General features: G+C 37.7%; 1 protein-coding gene across 1 annotated transcript in view; it reads right to left on the bottom strand.

The window, feature by feature from the left end:
* CUNH14orf39 (chromosome unknown C14orf39 homolog) overlaps window positions 1–3,160 on the bottom strand; it is a 35,707-nt gene extending 32,547 nt beyond the window's left edge. Inside the window, exons 1-3 of the mRNA XM_040227594.1 lie at window positions 3,112–3,160; window positions 2,959–3,015; window positions 1,834–1,960 (exon numbers count right to left, since the gene is read on the bottom strand). Of these exons, the coding sequence (XP_040083528.1) occupies window positions 1,834–1,960; window positions 2,959–3,015; window positions 3,112–3,160 (233 nt within the window). The remainder of the gene's footprint in view (window positions 1–1,833; window positions 1,961–2,958; window positions 3,016–3,111) is intronic.
* Between the last annotated feature and the right edge of the window lie 19,795 nt (window positions 3,161–22,955).

The raw sequence follows: 22,955 nt of genomic DNA, 5'->3' as shown, positions 1-22,955 counted from the left end.
GCAGAGAATAATCTTGTATAAAGTACATCTTGAACACAGTAGGTTCTAAGGAGAAACTACCAGTAATTTTCCAGAACCCATTGCAGCTAATTGAGGGAAACCACTGGTAAAACCTACTGCAGTATACCTCAAAGTTGAACAGTACATAGTGTTTCGTTAATGATACTGCCAAAAAAAAAATTTAAACATTGATAATTTCAGTGTTAGCAAGGTTATGAGGAATAGAAACTCTCATATATTGTTGGTGAAAGTATAAGTTAGTATAATATTTTTGGAGAGAAGTTTAGAATTACTTATCAAATATTTAAACATGCATACTCTCTGATCTAGCAGTGCCATTTCCAGGAGTTCATTCTATAGCAGCAGTTCTAGAAATATGGAAGGAGACCTGTATATATTGCTTATAATAGGAAATAACTGTAAATAACCAAAATGTATATTAATAGGAGAATGATTAAGTAACAAAGGATGCATCAATCCTATCAAATACTATGGAGCTGTTAAAAAAGGAATGAAATCTATACACAATCATCACATGTATAGTACCATTTACATTACATATTGTTAAATTTTAAAAACAAGTTGAAAAATCAGTATGGTATGATTGCATTTTTGAGACAAGGAAAGTCAGAAATACAGGTAGACATATAAATAAGCATATGTAGTAATGGTGTTGAATGTATATTTTAAAAGGTCTGAAAAGGTACTCATTGTTAAGAATGATTACCTATAAGAAAGAGGACAGGGTGGAGGTGGGGACTGCAGACAGGAGAGAATTTTTACTCCATATATTTGTATACTCTTTGTATTTTTATACTAGGCATGTGTCACTTTTATTTAAAACAACTATAAAAAAAGTAATAAGGGAAACCAAAGCTTATGAAATTTTTAAATAACAAAACATTTTAAAACAGGTATGATTCTTAAGTATAGTACTTAATACAAAGACAGTGGCCCACATAAAATTAAATACAGAAAGCTAACACACTTTCTTTTTGTAAGTACCTGATCATACAATTAGGTTCCATTAACAAGTCTTTTTTAAAAAAAAAAAAAGTCTTTGCTTCAAAATGTTTGTCTTAAATAATATTAATAGATATAACTATTAGAATAGGATGTGAGACTATACTGAAAGAATTAAGATACTAAATAGTTTTATTTTGAAAAGCTACTAATTTTAGGCTAGTTCCCTTAGACAAAAAGATCTTGAAAATTCAAAGATGAAAATTATTTTAGACCTATTTATCTAATTAGGAATTTTGTGAGTCTAGATTATTCAAAATATTATATTTATACTAACTGGATTTGGACTAGAGAGATCTTAGGGCTTCCCTGATAGCTCAGCTGGTAAAGAATCCGCCTGCACTGCAGGAGACCCGGGTTCAATTCCTGGGTGAGAGAGATCCCCTGGAAAAGGGACAGGCTACCCACTCGAGTATTCTTGGGCTTCCTTTGTGGCTCAGCTGGTAAAGAATCTGCCTGCAATGCAGGAGACCTGAGTACAATCTCTGGGCTGGGAAGATCCCCTGGAGAAGGGAATGGCTACCCAATCCAGTATTCTGGTCTGGAGAATTCCATGGACTGTATAGTCCATGAAGTCACAAACAATCAGACATGACTGAGTGACTTTCACCTCACTTACAACACTTACTTCTTTCTTTTGAACCTTCTGTTATCCCTTTTACAGTGTCTTGTAACAAGGAAACTGAAGACCTGATTCATCATTTTTCTAATATAAAATACTACTTTCAAGCAACAGTGTCTTCAACTATAAACTCAATATCCCTGAATAAGAGAACCTAATGACAATTATTGAAAGTTTAAAATACTCACTTACTACAGTTGTCTTTGATCTCTTTACTATGTTTACAGTAATGACCAATTTCCTCGTCTGTCGTATTTATAGTTTCATGTATCTTACAAACAGTAGCTTTGTATTCTTTAATATCTTCAAAGCATTCTAGAAAACAGAAATATTTATTTTCTTAAGGAAAAATAATAAATTCAAAATAAACAAATACAGTAGGAAAAAAGGTATGGCAACTGACCTAAAAAAGGAGAACCAAAGAATGGACAGGAAGTGAAGCTTGAGATGGGAAGGGCCCTAAAGAGCACAGGCTTGGTCCTAGACCCAGAAGCTAAGAAGTCATGTTTGAGATTGAAGAGAAATGTCCCCTGTTCCATCTCTAATGTAAGAGGGCTAGATTAAGAACTAAGATCAATGGTGTCTTATGATGTTATGAGTTCATGTAAACATTTATTCACATGATACTAATGTAAGAGTTTTGTTTTTGACAAATGTGAAATTTCTATTAATCAATTCTAAGTCATTATTTAATATATCTTCAATTCACTTTTTGTCACTAGTGAGTAAACACAAGACAAAAATAAAATGTAATTTCTTTAAAAAATTAAAACAAATTCTTAATATCCTATTCTCTTTTGTTGCAGAAAAGATAAACAAATTTATTAAACCTTTCAGAACTATTAGAAATAATGACTGTAGCTTCTTTTGATAGTTTTTATGTAGGATTTGAAAACACTACATTTATATAATTTGCTTTGTCATTCTACTCATAATGTTAATTTTGATAATAAGCATTCCTGAAAATGTGGCATCCATTAATTCTGGCCACCGACTTTTGATGATTTCTAAAAATATTTAAAATTTTTTACTCAAATGTTTGAAATAACCTGTGTTGAGGAAAAAATATTTTCAATTTTATGTAATTATGAGTGATTTCTACTTAAAATTCCTAAACACAAAATAATTAAATGCTGAATACAGAAGACCAACATGTACTACTGAAAAACTAGCTAGGGTAAATAGCTTATTATTAGTCACTAGATAGAAGGAGGAGCTCTAATGCCAACTATAAATTACCCTAAACAAAGCAACTGCATAACATCTTATATTCTATAAAAATTAAAACATCTTTGTCATGCAAAACTACTTACTATTAATTCGCTGAACTATATCTTCTTTAGTACTTATATCTTGTTCATACTGGAAAACTAAAATAAAATAACTCTTTTGTAACTTCATTTCATTGTTAAAATGTCAAATGATAATACAAATAGTTACCTACTTCATTTTCATTTTATACCTACCAAATTCTAGCAAAAGTCTGTCCAGACTGACAAATAGGCTGTCATTCATCTTGGACACTTAGCTAAAAAAAAATAATAATAATAATAAGGAAGGATTTTCTAAAAACCTTTGACATAGTATTATTATATAAAAATGTGGATGGAAGGAGAGACCCCTTCATCCCGGTACTGGGCAGGTATTTTAAAAATTAATGTTGTTATATATATTAAAATAAATATACACAATTATACATAGTAAATTGAATGTCGTTGCATTACTAAAACTTCACAATTGTTTATACATGGTAGTGCCATAAATCACTGAATAATCTGGAGTCCACAGACACCCAGATTTTTCAAAAGGGCATGCTCTTTACAATAAACAGTATCTCTGAATGTCCTTTCTCGGCGTATTACGTGTAGCAAAATTATGAAATTCCTTCACCGACAGCTAGGTAAAACCTACAGGAACCGTGCAATTTGACATTTGCGAATTTACCACCAAGAATCTAAAAGTGGAGGTATTTACTGGACTACCAAGTCGCGTTAAAAAAAAAAACAAAAACACGCCTGAGGCGGGGTTTGGACCACTCTTCACCACAGAGTCGAAGAGCTACCCTTCCCGCGCGTTCTGAAGCGGGGAGTTTCCTCGCCGACTCCCTTCAGAGACTACTCGCTTCTTTTCACCCGAGACCGTCCCCGACACTCCAGCCTCGCGGCGACCCCCGAAGCCTCGGGCTGCAATGCGGCCGAAAGCGAGCCCACGGGCCAGGAAAGCCCCCAGAACGCAACCTCCAGTCATACTCCGGGGACAGGGCCCTCCAGCCCCGCAAACCCTTCATGGCCGCCTGCCCTCGGAATAACCGCCATACACAGTTCTTCCCCATCTACCTCACAGTGACCCCCTCTGGGACCCGAACGCCCACCCTTCCTTCCCGGATCCCACACTCTACTCGGGGTGGCGAGAGCCGAGGACGCAACAGCAGATCGCCAGACAGACCCGTCCGAGCCCCGCCTCTACCTCGCTCGGCCCCACCCTGCACCGCGAAGCCCACCGCAGGAGCTCCAAGATCGCGCTGAAAAGCGAGGTCTGACTCCACGCGAGACCGGCGCGGCGGCGCTCACGCCTCCCTCCCCCGCGAAGCGAGAATCAAACATCCCGCCGCCCGAGAAGACCTGCTGGGATCAGAAGCCCAAGACCCAGGCTAGGGAACCCGTCGGGAGCTATTGTTTTCTTTCCCTAAGACTAGCCAGTCCTCTCGTGAAATAACAGTTTAAAATGCATTTCGGAGAACAGCAATAAAATTGACATTAACCTTAACATGACAACAAAAACCACTCGAATCAATCGTCAAAATTCAATTTCGCATTCAGCATTCAAAACTCGCTGAAAAGCAAGTCTAAGAATTCAAATACATTTTCATTTAACAAACATTTTGAGAGTGGTATTTATTTAGTTTCAAATAAAATGTAAATTAATTTTTTTTTCCAAAATGCTGTCTTTGTAATGTATACTCTTAGACCTTGCATATCTAAGGTGAAATAAAGAATTCACTTTATAACTTATAATTTATGGTTTATAACTTGTTCACAATGATTTAGACAAATAGTCCCCCCAAACTGCCTTCATTATTTGTACTGTTGTTTAGCCACTAAGTTCTCCTTTGCGATCCCATAGACTGTAGCCTGCCAGGCTCCTTTGCCCATGGAATTATTCCCAGTGAAAATGATGTAAATAATTGTCTCAATTCCCTACACCTAAATTGTTTCACAGATTATTAAAATGAAAAAGATACTTTCAGAGAGTTTTCTTAAATACTTCAGATCATATATGCAATAACCAGTTTTATTATAATGTGATATAAGGCTGCTTATTAGTATCAATGATGGTCATCAAGGCTAATTTAATGTAAATTTGATGACATAGATTTAGAAGCTTTGTTCTTATACTTGTTTATTAGTTATCCTTTTTTAGGAAGGTATGAGACAATAGATGTGAAGGCTAAATTATCATTAGTCTTGCTGGCGCTGCATTGCTATGACTGCTAAGAAAACTTGACAGATCATAAAAGCTGATCCACTTCAACTTAATAGTAGATTTTCTTATGTAAAATTGTGGAGACCTAGAAAAACCACCTTATTGAGATCTGGAAATCAATTTACTTACACTCACATCTATGTATATCCTTATAAAATATACTCCCATAAAAATACACTTGAGTTCTACCAACTCCACTACCCCTTATTCCATTCCAGAAATTCCTTCTGGAAAAGCATTAAAGATGAAGATGTTCCATCTACTGGAGAGTTTTAAATAATAAATTTTATTCTCCCCTCTAAATCTCAATGAAATATAATGTTCTGTTTGGAAAATTATAGAATGTTGACTCACGTAAACATTTTCCCTGACGAATCATTAAAATTCTCCCTACCTATTATTAGCACCTTCCTCTCTTTTGCTCCACATATGCAAATCAGAATCTAAAGAAATTCTTAATTTAAAACTGCTGCCTATTAAAATTACACTGTACTACTCTTACTTTGACTGCTAAATTTATCAATTAAAAACATGTCTCTTGCCTACAATTCCTTTCCACTCCTTTCCTCATTGATTTTCAACCCAACCACTATACCTTAACACATTTAACTGCTTTTTCAGATAATAAAAAATTTTAATCCAAATATAACGGTATGTTCTCAGTCTTACCCTTCCCTTCTTCTTTCCTCTTTCTTGTACTTGGTCCCATTAAAGTTTTCTGTAACCCTAACCCTGACTTCTAAGACACTACTTTCTTAAAAGAACTACTTTCGCATTTCTCTTAGCTGCCCCTCTGATTTTGGCTTCTACTTCTTTCCCTCTCACTATCACTTCCCAACTACAGACTCTTATCTTAGCTTTTTCTTTAACTCTACCTCCCTTCTATATGTTTGTTGGATTATTCATGCAAAATGTGCTTAAAACACCCAAATCTGTATTTCCAGCTGTATCCTATTATCTGTGCATGTGTGCATGCCTGCGAAGTCAATTCAGTCAAGTCTGACTCTTTGTGACCCCATGGACTGTAGCCCACCAGGCTCCTCTGTCCATGAAATTCTCCAGGCAAGAATCCTAGAGTGGGTTGCCATGCCCTTCTCCAAGGGGATCTTCCCAACCCAGGGATCCAACCTGCATCTCTTACATCTCCTGCATTGGCAGAAGGGTTCTTTATCACTAGCCCACTTCTTGTATACATCCAATCAACTCTGTAAATAGTCTTTGTAGTTAGACAGATAAAGATTCAACTTCTGGTTCTGTCATTTATGAAGTCAAACCTTTGGGCAAGTTTCTAACCAAAGCTTCAGCTTCCTCAAATGTAAAGTGAGAATTAATAATTCTACATCTTGGCTTCTAGAATACAGTATTTACTTGCTTTTTTCTCCTACATCTAATAATTTCTCTATCTCCTCTTTCAGATTCATCCTCTTCTACTCAGTCACTAAATCTTATAAATTCTTGAGGCTCAATCCTAGCCCTTTTCTCTCATCCTGTTCTCTTATGTTTAAGTACTCTCATCTCTGCCTATAGTTTGTCGTTTAGTCACTAAGTCGTGTTCAACTTTTCTGCAACCCCATGTACTATATAGCCCTCTAGGCCCCTCTGTCCATGGGACTTCCCAGGCAAGAATATTGGAGTGGGTTGCCATTTCCTTCTCCAGAGGATCTTCCTGACCCAGGAATCGAACCCACACCTCCTGAATTGCAGGCAGATTCTTTACCATCAGAGCCACCAGGGAAGCCGTCTATAGCTTACCACTATATATATGACTCACAAACATGTATCTCTGGCATAGACTTCTAGTATTAATTCAAATATTTAGTCGCCAAAAAAAAAACCAAAAACAGAAATTGATTCTGGCTGATTTAAGTAAAAATCAAATTTGTTAAAAAGGATATTGTGTAACACAAAATCCCCATAATAGCTAGAGAACCAAGCTCTAGCAAGAAACAGTGCCCAAATTCACACTTCAGAATGAGTGGTCCAGAAACCACAACCACAATCAAACATCAAGGGCTGCAACTGACATCATTACTACCAGCATAAGATGGTTTAGTACCACAGCCATCCTATAAATTTGATCTTATTTCAACTGCCACCATTTCCAGGAGGGGATTCTTCCTAGGGCATAATTCTTTGTGTCACTTTTTCCCAATCCAGAATTTTGGATGAGTACATTTGATGAGAGAAACCTAGGTTCATGCTTCACTTTTTGTCCTTTCAGACTGTTAAGGTGAGAACTTCTCCAAGCATAAGAAATGTATTTAAATGCTGGGAAATCAAAAATAATAGAAACTTTCCATAATACTTAACCTCTGAGTTCCAGATCCATCAATCTAACTGCCTACATAAGTCAAAACACAACTCATGTTTCCCCTAACCCTGAACCTTTAAAATTATCTCTCTTTTCATGAACGGGGCCAGTATCCAGCAGTACATACCAGAAACCTAGACATTATCCTAGACAGTCTTCCTCTCTTATCATTTCCCATATCAGTTCAGTTCAATTCAGTCGCTCAGTCGTGTCCGACTCTTTGCAACCCCATGAATCATAGCACGCCAGGCCTCCCTGTCCATTACCAGCTCCTGGAGTTCACCCAAACTCATGTCCATCGAGTCGGTGATGCCATCCAGCCATCTCATCCCCTGTCGTCCCCTTCTCCTCCTGCCCCCAATCCCTCCCAGCATCAGAGTCTTTTCAAATGAGTCAACTCTTCACATGAGGTGGCCAAAGTATTGGAGTTTCAGCCTCAGCATCAGTCCTTCCAATGAACACCCAGGACTGGTCTCTTTTAGGATGGACTGGTTGATCTCCTTGCAGTCCAAGGGACTCTCAAGAGTCTTCTCCAACACCACAGTTCAAAAGCATCAATTCTTCGGTGCTCAGCTTTCTTCACAGTCCAACTCTCAAATCCATACATGACTACTGGAAAAACCATAGCCTTGACTAGATGGACCTTTGTTGGCAAAGTAATGTCTCTGCTTTTTAATATGCTATCTAGGTTGGTCATAACTTTCCTTCCAAGGAATAAGCATCTTTTAATTTCATGGCTGCAATCACCATCTGCCGTGATAATCCACCACAAATCCTTTTAAATATCTTTCAAATCCATCCATTTCTCTCCATCTCAACTGCTACCATCTTAGGCTAAGTCACCATCATTCTCTCATTTAGATTATTGTAATAGCTTCCAAACTGGTGTTGCTGCATACCTACTCTAGCTTTCTTGTCCATTAATCACACATCCTTCAACACAGTAATTCTTGATTGCGAATTTTATACTCTCTCTGACTCTGTCTCTGTCTCTCATACACACATCTTAAAACACATCAGTGGCTTTCTAGTCTTCTAATAATAAATGGCAAGATTCTTCTTATGTCTTACAAGGCCCTTTATGATCCTGTCCCTATCTATCTCTGCTTCTTCATATAATTCCAACTTTATCTTCCTCCTGAAATCCAGACTTCACACCCTTTTTTCAGTTCTTAACATGTTCCTTTCCATCACAAGGACAATGTACTAGCTGGCTCTTAACCTCCTACTCATTTTTCAAATTTCAGCTAAAGCATCATAGCCTCAGCAACACCAATTATCGACTGTCAAAGTTCATATATTTATCCTTAATAGCCTTTAACATGCTTATAATTCTAAATTATTTGTGCAATTATTGTATAAATATCTATCTCACCCACCATACTGTAGACTCCATGAAAATAGGCCCCCCCTTTTCCCCTCCCCTCAACACAAACACCTTGGCAGCCACAGTGAATAGGTTATAGCAGTGTTTTGTTATAATGGCTATAATCCCAATTCAGTTCACAAGCAATTCCAAGGAAATAAAGCCACTTCATTCTAAGAACAGTTCTTATAGGGAAAATAGTCATAAAAAAGGGAGTGAAACAATGTGAATCTGCTAACACAAATTCATTTACATGAATGGCAGTCAGGTCAGTGGAGAAAACAACAGGATTAAAGTGTGCCAGGATTTTCAAATATGTATGATTAAATTTATATTTTAATATTAAAACATCTCCTTTGTAACATAAAAATGTCTCTGATATATAAAAATATCTCCTTTGTTTTCTCGGTTGATTCCCTGTGTTGAAATTAGTTGACTTTCGTGACCAAGTTAGATCTATACTTTCATAAACTCCTTGATTGATCAAGTCAATAAAATATAGGTATTTGTTTGACAACTCTGCTGACCTTTATTGATAGTTATTCTAATGCTAGTGGGTTTCCAAATATGTGCAAACCATATTAGGCAAAAAAAAAAAAAAAATCAGCCTTTTTGGTTCTTGTAGATGCCATTTAATGTTAATCTGACTAGGGACTTCCCTGGTGGTCCAGTGGTTAAGAATCTGCCTTCCAATGCAGGGGGACACTGGTACAATTCCTGGTCTAGAAACTAAATCCCACATTCTGCAGGGCAACTAAGTCCACGTGCCACAACTACTGAAACCTGCATTCCCTAGAGCCTGTGTTTCACAACAAGTCACTACAATGAGAAGCCTGTGCACCCAACTAGAGATTAGCCCCCACTTGCTGCAACTAAAGAAAGCCCTTGTGCCACAACAAAGACCCAGTGCAGCCAAAAATAGATAAATATTAATCTGACTCATTCACTGTTTTACTGTTCATGTACCTTTGATTTTATTTTTGGTGCAAGCCTATTTCCCCCAGATATGTCTACTTACTTCTAAAATCTTATTAAGTGGGATTTTAAATTTTAATGTACTCTTTAATGTTCTATCCTTTATGTCACATAATTCTTTAACTGTATTTCTTTTTTGCTCACTATTTTATCCCCAGCACTTGGCATAGTGCGTGATACCTGATGGAAATTCAACAGATACTTAATGAATAAATGAATGAATGTTAAATGTTCAAAAAATGGTTACATCATTTCATAGCTGGATTAATGTAACAGGCTGGGGACCACCTTTCCACTTTGATTTACTGCATACTCTTCCTATTCCATCATATAACAATGCTGATTTTCTTACATCTATTTCATCATGATTCTCATGTAATTTAAAAGAAAAGAATGACTATATATTCCTCCGCTTCAAATTGGAATGCCTTTGCACCATTTGAAAATCTTCTATAATTTGACCTCAATTTTATTTCTCAACAAAATCGCTATTTTAAGTGGTTCCCCTCACTGATTCATGAAGAAGTGAAGTGAAGTGAAGTGAAAGTCGCTCAGTTATGTCCGACTATTTGGGACCCCATGGACTATACAGGCCTCGGAGTTCTCCAGGCCAGAATACTGGAGTGGGCAGCCCTTTGCCTTCTCCAGGGGATCTTCCCAACCCAGGGGTTGAACCCAGGTCTCCTGCATTGCAGGCAGATTCTTTACCGGCTGAGCTATGAGGGAAGCCCACATAAAGACACTATGTCTGTTTAAGTCTCCATGTGTTTGTAGTCAATGTTCCTCACAACTGGAAAGTTTCTTCTCTATGATCCAGTCAAGATCTACCCATTCTTCAGAGTTCAAGTCCCAAGAAAGCCTTTCCTGACTATTCTAGATACTCCTTTTCTCTGAAGTCTATGGCATTTTCTCTGAACTATATGGCACTTTGTGTACTACTTAATCGCACAGTATGCTAAACACCGGCTTCATAAAGATGAAGAAAACCCTGGCTCTCAGAAACCTCACCACTTGACAATGGAAACAGATAATGATAGCTATGACTACTATCATAGAGATACACATATGTGATTGGATAATAGTTTAAGGATATTAAATCACTAGTTTCAATGAACTAATTCAAAGTCAGTCAGCAACTCTGTGCCAGTCAGAATACAGTTAGAACAAAATCACCCCAGATGATTCATGTGGTAAGACTTTAGTGAAGAGACTACTTATAGAGGTATGGGCAGAGGGCAAAGTGTATGATCTTTCACTTACGAAGGTAAACGTCTAGAAGCCCAGATTCTAGCAACAGGTGGCTGCACAACATTCCAAAAAGTCGGGGGCCAATCCATACTGTAAAACCATCCATCCCAAAGCAGAGACTAGAAAGGATCCAAAGGAAACCACATGTATCCAAAGCCCCATCTACCCCAAAATGAAGTCATATTTACTCCATTACCCATATATTAAAATGTCATTTCAGAGAGGAAGACAGAGGAACTCTACAAGATTTAGCATATGTCTGAAACAGACTGAATTATCTAAGAGAAACTTTTAAACTGGCAGTAACTAAGATATTTATCAGAAATTTAAAGTTGTCCCCCTGACTGCCCCTGGTATCCAGCAGGGCACAAGTTTGCAAGAAAGATTTGCTTCTCAGGATATCCAAGACTCCATCCTCAGACAACAGAACTCCTCTTTTATAACAGGAATCAGTAACATTATGTATCTTGCTTCCACAGGACTCTGATCTCAGGAATGGACATGTGACAAGGCCAGGAATTGCCTGGCCCATCACAGCACTCCATCTCTGAGGCCAGTCATTCCTTAACTGGTATGTGTAGAACAACAGAAGGAAATTGTCTCTCTCAGCTGGTGAACTCCAGAAACCTTGTAAGGGTGGAGCAGCTGATAACTTTCTTTCTTACCATATGGAAAAACCTGCCCTAAATGAAGGCAACACAGGTGAACACAGAAACAAGATAGAGAAGAGGGAGCTAATCAGTTCATAAGTCAAGAAATTCTCTTTTAATTCAAGAGAGCCTAAGTTGGGTTTATACCACCTGCACCTATATAGTTTTTTTTAAAGAAAGCAGAGAAGTGGAGACAATGGAATTTTGTGTCACTATACATGCTATTTGAAAATTTACTCACATCAAATTTCCAAGCATCAAAATTAATTAAATTTTTTGTTTAGTCTTCAACAATTGATTATAATCATACCATATTTAGTTTGTTTCACATTTGATCCATGATTTCTTATATAGACTTTGTTTTCCCCAGTTTCTAAGTGTACTTTTTATCCCCTATACACAGAAGAATCATATGTCTTCTTTACCATATCACTAAATCCCTCAGGCTCCTTACTAATTTTTTTAATGTACTAGCGTAATTTCTAAGACCTGAGTAAGCATAAATTCTCCACTTTGAAAGATCTATACCTTCCCAGGCTAATTACTCAATTTCATTGAAGACTTTTTCTTAGACTTTAGTTTGGGTGCATTCACAGGAGTAGGGGGAAGACAGGAAAGGCCAATTATCATGACCCTGTCCTAGACAATTCCTCAAGCTCTAACCTCATTTTCTGCTCCTCTTCCCCTTCCAATTATCTATATCTACCAATTCAGGGGGACTCAACGGAAAAACTTTTTCATTCATTTTAAACAATGGTAAATGTTAATTATTGTACTATGCTGTAGTACAATGATGCCTTTAAAATCTATATAGAGTTGTATAGGACTTAAGACCTTTATAATAATAACTTCAAGCCACGATGCTCTTTCAATTCTCATGTCTGTTTTTCCTACATGAGGAAAGTTTAAAATTTTATTGAAGGACATAAGAGAACAAATGAATAAATGAGAGCCAGTCTATGTACTTGAATGGGAACACTGAACACTGTAAAGATGCAATTTATCCCAAATTAATCTATTTATGTAAGGCAACTTGTTGGAGAAGGTCATCAAGAGGACATGACCGCCAGTTGACCCATGAGCTAGACCCAGGCAAATGAAGCTCCTCACTCTCCTATGTCCTTGGAATAGACACTGCTTCCCAGTCCCAGAGTGGGAGTCATTTTCAAGGATGTAGCCTTAAGGGAGTTAGGTGTTGTTGAGCTCATCTGGACTATATATTTAACTAAACCCAGTTAGTGAAGTGAAGTCGCTCAGTCGTGTCCAACTCTTTGCGACCCCATGGACTGTAGCCTATCAGGCTCCTCCTCCCATGGGATTTTCCAGGCAAGAGTGCTGGAGTGGATTGCCATTTCCTTCTCCCCAGTTAAGGCCTCTATTATAAACTGTTAAGATCTGGTCAGTTGGTTCAGAGACCTACTCAACTTACAGTCACCCCAGACAAGACTTATAGCCAAGTTCCCTTGCTTATTAAACCTACCAGCTCCCAATCTGGAGTAGTCTACCTCTTTCTTTGTTCTCTCTTTGCTCTCTGTGTTCAGAGAACCAGTTTGCAAACCAACAACAGGTGAGCCAGCTGGGAGATGGAATAAATGGGCCTTGAGAAAGAATCATCTGGGAGAGAAAGCCTGAGTTGGCCATGACCTCCATGTGAGAAGAGGTGGCCCATATGTCAGATGCATGTGGACCACCCCATGAGTATGAGAACACCCCCAAAACATGGCTGCTTTAATGAGCTTGTTTGAGAAAGTATGCATAAAGAACTTAAGAGAAACAAATGGTTGCCATAGCAGGCTGGCCTCTATGGTGGGCAGTTCAGCTGACCACCAATACCTAACTAGAGACTTAATTTGAGTTGGAAAGTTGGATGAAGAGCTGAAGTTAGAATAACTGTCTACTACTCTGCTAGTTTCAGGGGTGGCAGACAATTTTGGAAGAGCAGAATAGTAAGTTGGAGACCTTAGAATGCTATTTTGGAAAGCTAGGAGATCACAAACTGCCATAGATGAAGGTCCATGCACTTGTCATAAAGCCTGATTAGGACACTATGAGGCAGAATCTCTGGGAAAGTGAGGAGAGTAAAGAGGAGGATGTTGTACTAATTGACAACAAAATGGGCAGAATAGACCCATGGCATCCAAACTTTAATACAATGGAATATTGTTAACAGTAATTACCCTAGACTTTAAAAATAGAAAAATATACCCCAAAACTCCTAGGGGAAAATGTGTATTTGTTTTCTGTCCCTTGAAGTTGTAAATTTTATCTAAAATGTAAACACCTCAGGAGATAACTATAATATTAATAAAACACTGCCCATAATTGCCTGAGACCAAAATCACTGCAGATGGTGATTGCAGCCATGAAATTAAAAGACGCTTACTCCTTGGAAGGAAAGTTATGACCAACCTAGATAGTACATTAAAAAGCAGAGACATTACTTTGCCAACAAAGGTCCATCTAGTCAATGCTATGGTTTTTCCAGCAGTCATGTATGGATATAAGAGTTGGACTGTGAAGAAAGCTGAGCACTGAAAAATTGATGCTTTGAACTGTGGTGTTGGAGAAGACTCTTGAGAGTCCCTTGGACTGCAAGGTGATCCAACCAGTCCATTCTAAAGGAGATCAGTCCTGGGTGTTCTTTGGAAGGAATGATGCTAAAGCTGAAACTCCAGTACTTTGGCCACCTCATGCAAAGAGTTGACTCATTGGAAAAGACTGATGCTGGGAGGGATTGGGGGCAGGAGGAAAAGGCGACGATAGAGGATGAGATGGCTGGATGGCATCACCGACTCAATGGACGTGAGTCTGAGTGAACTCCGGGAGTTGGTTGATGGACAGGGAGGACTGGTGTGCTGCGATTCATAGGGTCGCAAAGAGTCAGACATGACTGAGCGACTGAACTGAACTGAACTGAAAAGGACAAAGTTGTTTTGGGCTATTGGTCTGTTCTTAGTGGGACTACGAAAAGATTTCTTTACCTTTTAAATAATCTGCCTAGAAAAAGAGATTCTGTGTTTTATCAAAACAATTTCCTGTGCTTCATATTGTTTTTATCAGGCTTTAATTACTTAGGAAAACTTAGTCTTCTCTATTAAAAGAGCTATTTTTTTTTACAGCTATGTAACTTTATGTATTTGCCTTTGAGGTCTTTAATTATCATTTGGTTAAGCAGATAAGTAAGTATTGTTTCATGGTGACCTATGGCCCTACTCAATGAAGTGTTTTAAAACTTTTGATACTCTGGACAAACTTACCCAAATCAAATTCTAAACAATGTCCTGCTGACCTTGAAATAACTGGAATTTTCTAGAGGGCCCTGGAACATCTCAAAGATATGTTATCTCATCTTAAAGAGAATTAAATTAATTAGGCTTATTGGATATATCAAATTACATGGGAAACACTGCCAAATAAGAAGTGATGCTAAACTTTTTGTATTTTTTATATATTTTTAATAAATATATGTTATTGGTCCCTGCAAAAGTGCTTCATCTTCAAAGAGTTTTAAGGAAAAGACTGACAAGTACAGGTTTCTGATAATTAAGATCAATTTGTGTTCAGAAAGAAGGGATAAAAATAGACCTTCCAAATGCTTCCTTAAGGCTACCTACTCAGCCCCACAATATGTTACAGGATGCCAGCCCAAGATATGTCTCTGTTCTCCTTTCCACTACAGTAAGATGGGCTCATTACACTGGTGCTATTATGTTAATGTGTGAAGAGTTGCTACTGCTGCAGGAGACTGTAGACTTTGCTATAACATCTGTGAGGTAGAGGATGGGTGGCGAACCCATAGAAAATTCAAGCCCAGGCACTGCCATGACATTTGGGGGAGTCATTTGTTTGGGTAAGATGTGCATTATCCTAGTAGCTGTGATTGATAAAGTGAAAACCTATCCAACCCCTAAGAACATGAAAGGTGCAAGCCTTTATAGAAATTTGGAGATCTGGGTTTTATTCCTTACCTGGCAAAGTGCCTCCATCCTTTGTACTGTCTGGTAAGAAAGGGCATGTATGTGATTGGGAATGAGAGCAACAATCTACCTTTGAAAAGACAAAAATACTAGTGAAGCAGGTTAAAGCTCTGGGCATCTCCGATGCAAAGTTGCCATTTGAGTTAGATGTATCTGCGACCCCGGAAGCTTTGGGTTGGGTGCTGCAGCAGACACAACAGAATGAGACAGTATCCCTAGGATTTTGGCCACAGCTCTGAAAGTGGGCAGAAACCCAATATACCCACCCCACCCCCAACACACACATAGAGCAACAGCTCCTGATAGTGTATAAAGTTATCCTCAGGGTAGAGTCTTCCATGAAAGAACAGCATATCGTGATAAGAACTTCCCTCCCTATCAAAGGGTAGAAGGAGAGTATGTTCCATCAATCATGTTCTGTTATGGCTCAGACTCCCTCTTTGACTAAGCGGCATGCCTATATGTAGCAGAAGAGCACCCTGTCTGCCAGCCCACTATTTCTAGAAATACAGGTGCTACTAAGTCCTGTAGAATATGAAGATGCTCTGAATGCCTCCATTCCTATTCCTCTGGCAGCCCCTGCAGTCCGTGGAGAGGGAGTGGAGGAAATTCCTGATGATATCTGAAATACAGATGGCTGGAAACAGAAACAAACCATAGCAGCCAGTGAGACAAACTCAGAGCAGTTTGGCTGGTGATCACTCATCAACTCTGATCACTAATCCTTTGCACTGACAGTTGGGCTATTATAAAAGCATTAATCCCTATGACTTGGACAATGGAAAGCTAAGGAGTGGATGATCGTGTAAAAGTCCTTGTAGGGTCAGGATACATGGAAAGACTTTTGGGTTAAGCTGGAAAAGCTCCAGGCAATAATTTCTCTCTTCCATATGCTGGTTCACAAGACACTGACCCATCTGGGCAACCAGGAAGATGATGCCCTAGCTCAGGCACAAGCCCTAGCAACCGACCCTTCAATATATATGACAGATTGGTTGCACAGAAAGAGTGACCACCTTCCATAGCATATGGGTGGCATGGCATACTGACAAGTGTGCTGGATAGCTCTTGAAATACAGTGACTTGGTTAATGCAGTAACATGTCTCCTGTGTTCTAAACACCACCCAAGGCAATTACCAAAGGACTCTAGGGCCATGTACTGAAGTTTCCAACCAGTGAGGAATTGGCAATTGATTATATTTGCCCCCTCCCTCCAAGTGAGGGTTCTAAATATGACCTGGTTTGTGTGAACACTGCATCTGGCCTAACTGAAGGTTTCCCCTGCTATGGCTCAAACCAGGCTGCTACCATTAGAGGATTAGAGAAGCTGAGTGCCATATACAGATAACTTCACTAAATATACAGTAGTTGGAGGTCACATTTCAAAGGTTATGATATACAAGACTGGGCAAAAGAACATGACATCGAATGGAAGTTTAATCTCCCGTAGAACCAGCAAACAGCTGGGTTCAAAAAAAGGAAAGATAGGATATCAAAGAAGCAAATTAAAACAGTATCAGGTAAAACCACCTTGACTTTAATACTTTTGAATGATCAACCAATAGGGTCTGTTGTCCCAGGCACTCCTGCAGAGATACTCAATATTATAAAAATATGGAAGTTGCAGGAAACAGACATTGCCTGACTTTCACCATGGATCAATCTACTGTGCTGCTGAAAACACCAAAGCCCCTCTCTTGCCTGGGAAAGGCATCATCTACTATAATTTGCAATGGTATGTGTCACCTGGATGGCCAGATAGTTACCAAACAAGCCACCTCCATGCTAGTGAAACCCCTTGCTGGCCACTCGGGGAACTCTTTCTTTGGAAAAGAGTGGCTGTGTAAGATCATAAAGCCAGTCACAAGGGATGGAGTGTTGGAGGAGGTCATTGAGAGGACATGACTACCAGCTGACCCAGGAGCTAAATCCAGGCAATCAGAGGCTCCTCACCTCCTTTCTGTCTTTGGAATGAATGCTTTGCCCACCATTTCCACAGTGGGAGCTGTTTTCATGGATGTAGCTTTGAGAGAGTAAGGTGTTGTTGAGACCATCTGGACTGAATATGTGACTGAACCCAGTTAAGACCTCTATATAAACTTTAAGCTTTGGCAGGCAGATGCATAGATCTACCCATCCTGTGGTCAACCAAGACAAGTCTTACATAAGTAAGTTCCCTGCTTATTAAACCTGCCACCTACCAGTCTGCAGTGCTCTACCTCTTTCTTCCATCTCTCCTTGCCTCCAAATATGGGGCCAGTTAGCAAAACAACACAATTCCATGAAAACTCCACTGGAAGCTGAGGTTGTGATAAAGACTGGACAAAACTGACCTTACATTCACAAATGGCCTAAGAGTTTTTCTTTAAAAATACTGAAGAATAACTTCCCTTATCAAATATTAAAATGTATCTGAACTATAGTAGTGGAACCACAGGAATAAATAGACATATCAGTGAAAGAGAACAGAAAGCCCAAAAGAATACTTCTGCATATATAGAAATTTAATACATGATAAAAGTGGCATTTCAAATCTGTGGGAAAAGAATTATCAATTGATAAATAACAGCAGGATTCAGAGGTGGTAAAACTAAACTCTGGGAAATATACAACAGAGGCACTTTTCAATCTAAGAACTCTCTTAGAGCACTGGTTTTAATCTCTAGACAGTCTCCAGATCACTTCATTATCTCCAACTCAAATCGCTACTCATTCTTAAAGGCCCAAGTCAAGAGCCTACCTTTCCTGTTTGGTGATATATTCATTCCTAACTTCTTCTGGTCTTGCAAATCTTCTTGGTACCTTAGGCAACCCCACCTGTAATATTCTGAAAACAAGCATAGTCTAGATACACCCAGGCCAAGCTAGACTGCCAGAGAAAGAAGAGAACCCTGGCTATCAAAAGACAAACTCAGGTCTGGAATAGAAGGAGGTAACTAGGACATTCTGAGGCCTGAGGTGAATTAGCTGAGAAGCAAGAGAAGGAGGAAGAAAAGTCACAGAGAAAAATTTATACTCTTATTGAAGAAAGAAAATGCTAGAAAGATAATGGGGCCAGGTATAAAAGGGGTTGCATTTCTACTTTTTTTGGTCTAGGGAAGGAAGGAAGGGAGAATGGATGGATGGAAAAAAGGGAGGAAAGGAGGGAAGAAGGGAGGGAAGGAGGGAGGAAGAAGGAAGAATTAAAAAATGATTTGAAAGGGGGAGGGAAAACCCTGTTAGAGTCCAAACTGACATGAGATCACAAAACAAATCCAGATGGATTAAATTTTTTAAATTTTTTAATCTAGAAAGAGTAGAGAAGAAAATACAGGTTATTTCTATAACTTGGAAGGGAGACTGTAATAAGTATAACACCTGAGACAGAACCAGATTTAATAGATCTGACTCTGTGAAAATTATAAAAGCTTATAGGGCAAACACCACCATAAAGTTAAAAAATAAGTGAAATAGCAGGAAGAAATATTTATATATATGACAGGAAAAAATGTATCCTCATTGTTGGAAGAACTATACAAATGAGTAAAAAGAACAAACATCCAAAATCAAGGATATAATTGGGAAATTCTCAAAAGAAGAAATATAAATGACCAATAAATATGTAAAACTGCATAATCTTATTAATAATAAAAGAAACAGCTATTTTGAAAAAGTGAAAAACCATTTTTCACCTATCAATCTGCCAAAGATTTAAAAGATTAATGGCCAGAGTGTAGGGGAAAATGGCACTCACATCATATGGATAGAAGAAAAAAAATGATAAAAATCCTTTTGGATGACAATTTGGAAACAACAATTTTTAAATATGTAAAACCTTCAATTCATTCATCTTACTTCCAAGAATTTGAAGGAAAAAATGGACAATGCATAAAGATGGTCATTGCTTCACTGTTTATAATGGTGAAAAACTGGAATCAATTTAAACAAATAACATTAGGGACTGGTTAAATAAGTTACAGTATGTATGCTGTGGAATACAATATAGCCATTCAAAATGATAACATATATTTATTATCAGGAAAAATATTCATAAAATGTTATCATGAAAAAACAAGGCTATAAAACAAATGAAACAGCATTTCTATCAGAAGGAAAAAATCTGTATCTCTGTGTATAGGAAAAAAAAGTCTATAAGGATATTCACTGAGTGCTAATAGAGATTTATCTATGGAATAAAGATGTTACAAAAATCTTTCACTTTTGACTGTATAAGTATATGGATATTTATTGCAATGAGCATATACCGATTTATAAAGAGAAAAAAAACACAAAAGGTACTTCTAGTAGAGGAAAAAATTAGCACTCCAGATGAGGAAAATACATGAGAAAAACATCTATCAACAAATGAACAGAGGGATAGAATGAAGAAGAATACATGTGTCTGTATGTGTGTGTAATAATTGCTAAATAAGTATTCTTAAAATATAAGGGACATACTACAAGGAAAACTCTTAAGTACTATACCATTTCAAAAAAACTTTCAAGTTGGGTAACAAAGAAGAAAGTGAGGAAGTTAAAATACTCTCAAAATCTAACCCCATCTGGATGGCGAGAACAATGGGGAAAGTAATGCCATGGTAGCAAGAACAGTGCATCTTGATGCAGAAGATATTAAGTGTCCTGTTTATAGGCAATAATAGAGTCATACATAACAATTAAGAGAGCAAGAAAAAGGAAAGGTAACAATTAGTGAGCCAGGAAATACTGTAGAACTTCTAAATTATTATTTCAACTCACTGAAATGAAGAAAAATAAACTGCAATTTTTCTTATATCTATGAATAATACTTCAGTGTAGTACCATAACATGTTTTAACACTATACTAAACACATGCAGAGAGGGTTAGAATCTTCTCTTTTATCTTATTCCATGAGATAAATCTACTATTTTTGTTGTTCATTTCAATTAATGGCTCAAGGGAAGGTTTAAAAGCAAAGTTCAATATGAAAATGAAATTAATAAAAATTCTTTGCTTAGGATTTTGTCAATCTTGACATTGTATAATGTTGAGGTGAAAGTCTATAATTTTTTTTAAGGCAAAAAGGTTTATTTTTCTACTTGCAGATTGACTACTTAAAACTTGTTCTCTTCTCTTAATTTAGTTTTAAGAAACATTTGAGACTAGCATATTTGTCATATAAGGGGATGTGGTGGGCTGAAAAATAAAAAGCCCCTAAAGATATATTTACCTCCTAATGCCTAGAATATGTGAATATCACCTTATATGGCAAAATATGTGATTAAGTTGAGAATCTTCAGAGGAGTTTATAATCCTGGATTATAAGGTAGGCCCTAAATGCAGCCACATGCACATATAAAATATAAGCAGAGGGAATTTTTACAGAGAGAACAAGGGCAAGAGGAGAGGTAAGGGAAGGGATGGGAAGAGAAGAGGACGTGCAGAAGAAGGCAGAGATCAAGGAGATGCAGCCACAAACCGAGGAATGCCAGAAGCCACCAGCAGCTGAAAGAGGCAAGACATGGATTCTCCCCTAGAGTCTCTGAAATAAGCACTGTACTTGATTTAGACTTGTGGCCTCCAGAACTGTGAGAGAATAAATTTCTGTTGTTTTAAGCCACTCAAGTGGTAACTTGTTATGGCATCCACAGGAAATGGTTAAGGTTAATATCAGGGCAATTTCATGTAAGCTATCTATTGACTTCATTAGACTAATTTACTGCAAGAAACAGTGAAAGGTCTACAGAACAGGAAGGTATATTTCAAAGGAATCTTATTGTTTGGAAAGTTTCAAGAGACCTAAGCAGAACACCAAAGGATGACCAAAGCAGAGACCAAAGACAAGATGGAAAGTGAGACATCACCAATATAGTAGGTCAAACTAATAGATTAAATGGATGGTTTTCCACAAGTGGGAAACATGTGGAAATTTACCATGAGCCAAGCACTATGTAAGGAATGGCTATTCATAATCTCATTCAATCCGTACAACTATTCTCTATGATAAGTATTATACAATTTATCCAGTAAGGAAACTGGGGCCTAAAACCATGTGGTTAGTTCAGTGATTTAAATTTTCAAGAGTCCTTGTTGTTTCTACTATTTTATCTTTCATAAAGTTTAGCTTAAAAAGCATCACTTCCCTAAAACATCATTATAGTAACACTATGCCCCTTTTCTCTTAGAAAACCACTCTCATCCCCTATCAACTTTTAGAAATGAACACTTTGTCTTTGTCAACCTCACAATTTAACAAGGCTTAGTTTAGTGAAAAGGTATTTGGCAATGGAGACTTGGGGAACAGAAGGAAGGAGTTGTGGAGTCAGAACAAACAGAAAAAGAGAAAATAAACATGAATTATTAAATACAGAGAATGATAATCATTGGGAAATATGAACCTTCTGAGTCCATAAAAGGACAGACAAGGATAAAAAGATGGTCACGCAGAAAGGAGATGAGAGGGGTAGAAAGAAAATTTAACTAAATGAAGATTAAAATTAAATATTAAAATTCAAAAAAATCAGTTCAGCCTCAAATTTTAATTGCTGTAAAGACAGATTCTCTTACATTAATTTCACCAAAACCTAGGAATAATTGGGAAAGTAAAAACAGATAAAATACAAAACAAAAAAAGAGAAGACTAAAATTCCATAGTTTGAAGGAACTAAATCTACTGTTAAAGGACATATGCACACATTTCTCTGTCTCTTAATTTTTTCCAAATCTACTCTCACTATCTGCCTATATAATTCCCTGCCAGAGCTTTGCAGCTGGTCCCCACTGGGGCTTAAGCAGACTCCTCTCTGTGTTTCCATTTAAAAATCTTTATTTCAATAGGTGGGCCTAGAGCATCTGCACTTCCAAAATTACCACACAACTGATCCAAAATGATTGAAACAAAATTGGTTTCAAAAATTGCCTTAGGCTGAAAAGAAGATGAAGGCTAACATTTCAGACCTAAAGAAACATTTATCACAATTCTGTGGTCTGTAATAGACTTCTGTGGTCGTAATAGAAATGTTGACAGCTTGTTAATTATAGAAATGCTAGTGCACATCACTGTTATTCTTTTGAAAGACCTGACAAAAGAGTTTGGAGGTTTTTTTTTTTTTTACTTAAACCAAGCCTTCTAGCACCTCAAGTCCAATCTCTACTCCCCAAGAGGCAGGATTCAGTTCCATTTTCCTGTTAGTAGACAGTGTGATGACTCAGAGAAAGGTCTTCAATAAACCCAGACTCCAACATTCCTGTCCCACAAGGAAGATAATTAAAATCCCAGAATCACATTTGAGATTCAAGGCCTTTTTAGGGTTTGCAAGGGTACACTATTTGACAAGACC

Source organism: Oryx dammah, unplaced genomic scaffold (genome assembly GCF_014754425.2).
Source record: "Oryx dammah isolate SB20612 unplaced genomic scaffold, SCBI_Odam_1.1 HiC_scaffold_26, whole genome shotgun sequence".
Lineage (NCBI taxonomy): Eukaryota > Metazoa > Chordata > Mammalia > Artiodactyla > Bovidae > Oryx > Oryx dammah.
The sequence above is the reverse complement of the archived record's forward strand: the minus strand, read 5'-3'. Positions and strand labels throughout refer to the sequence as shown.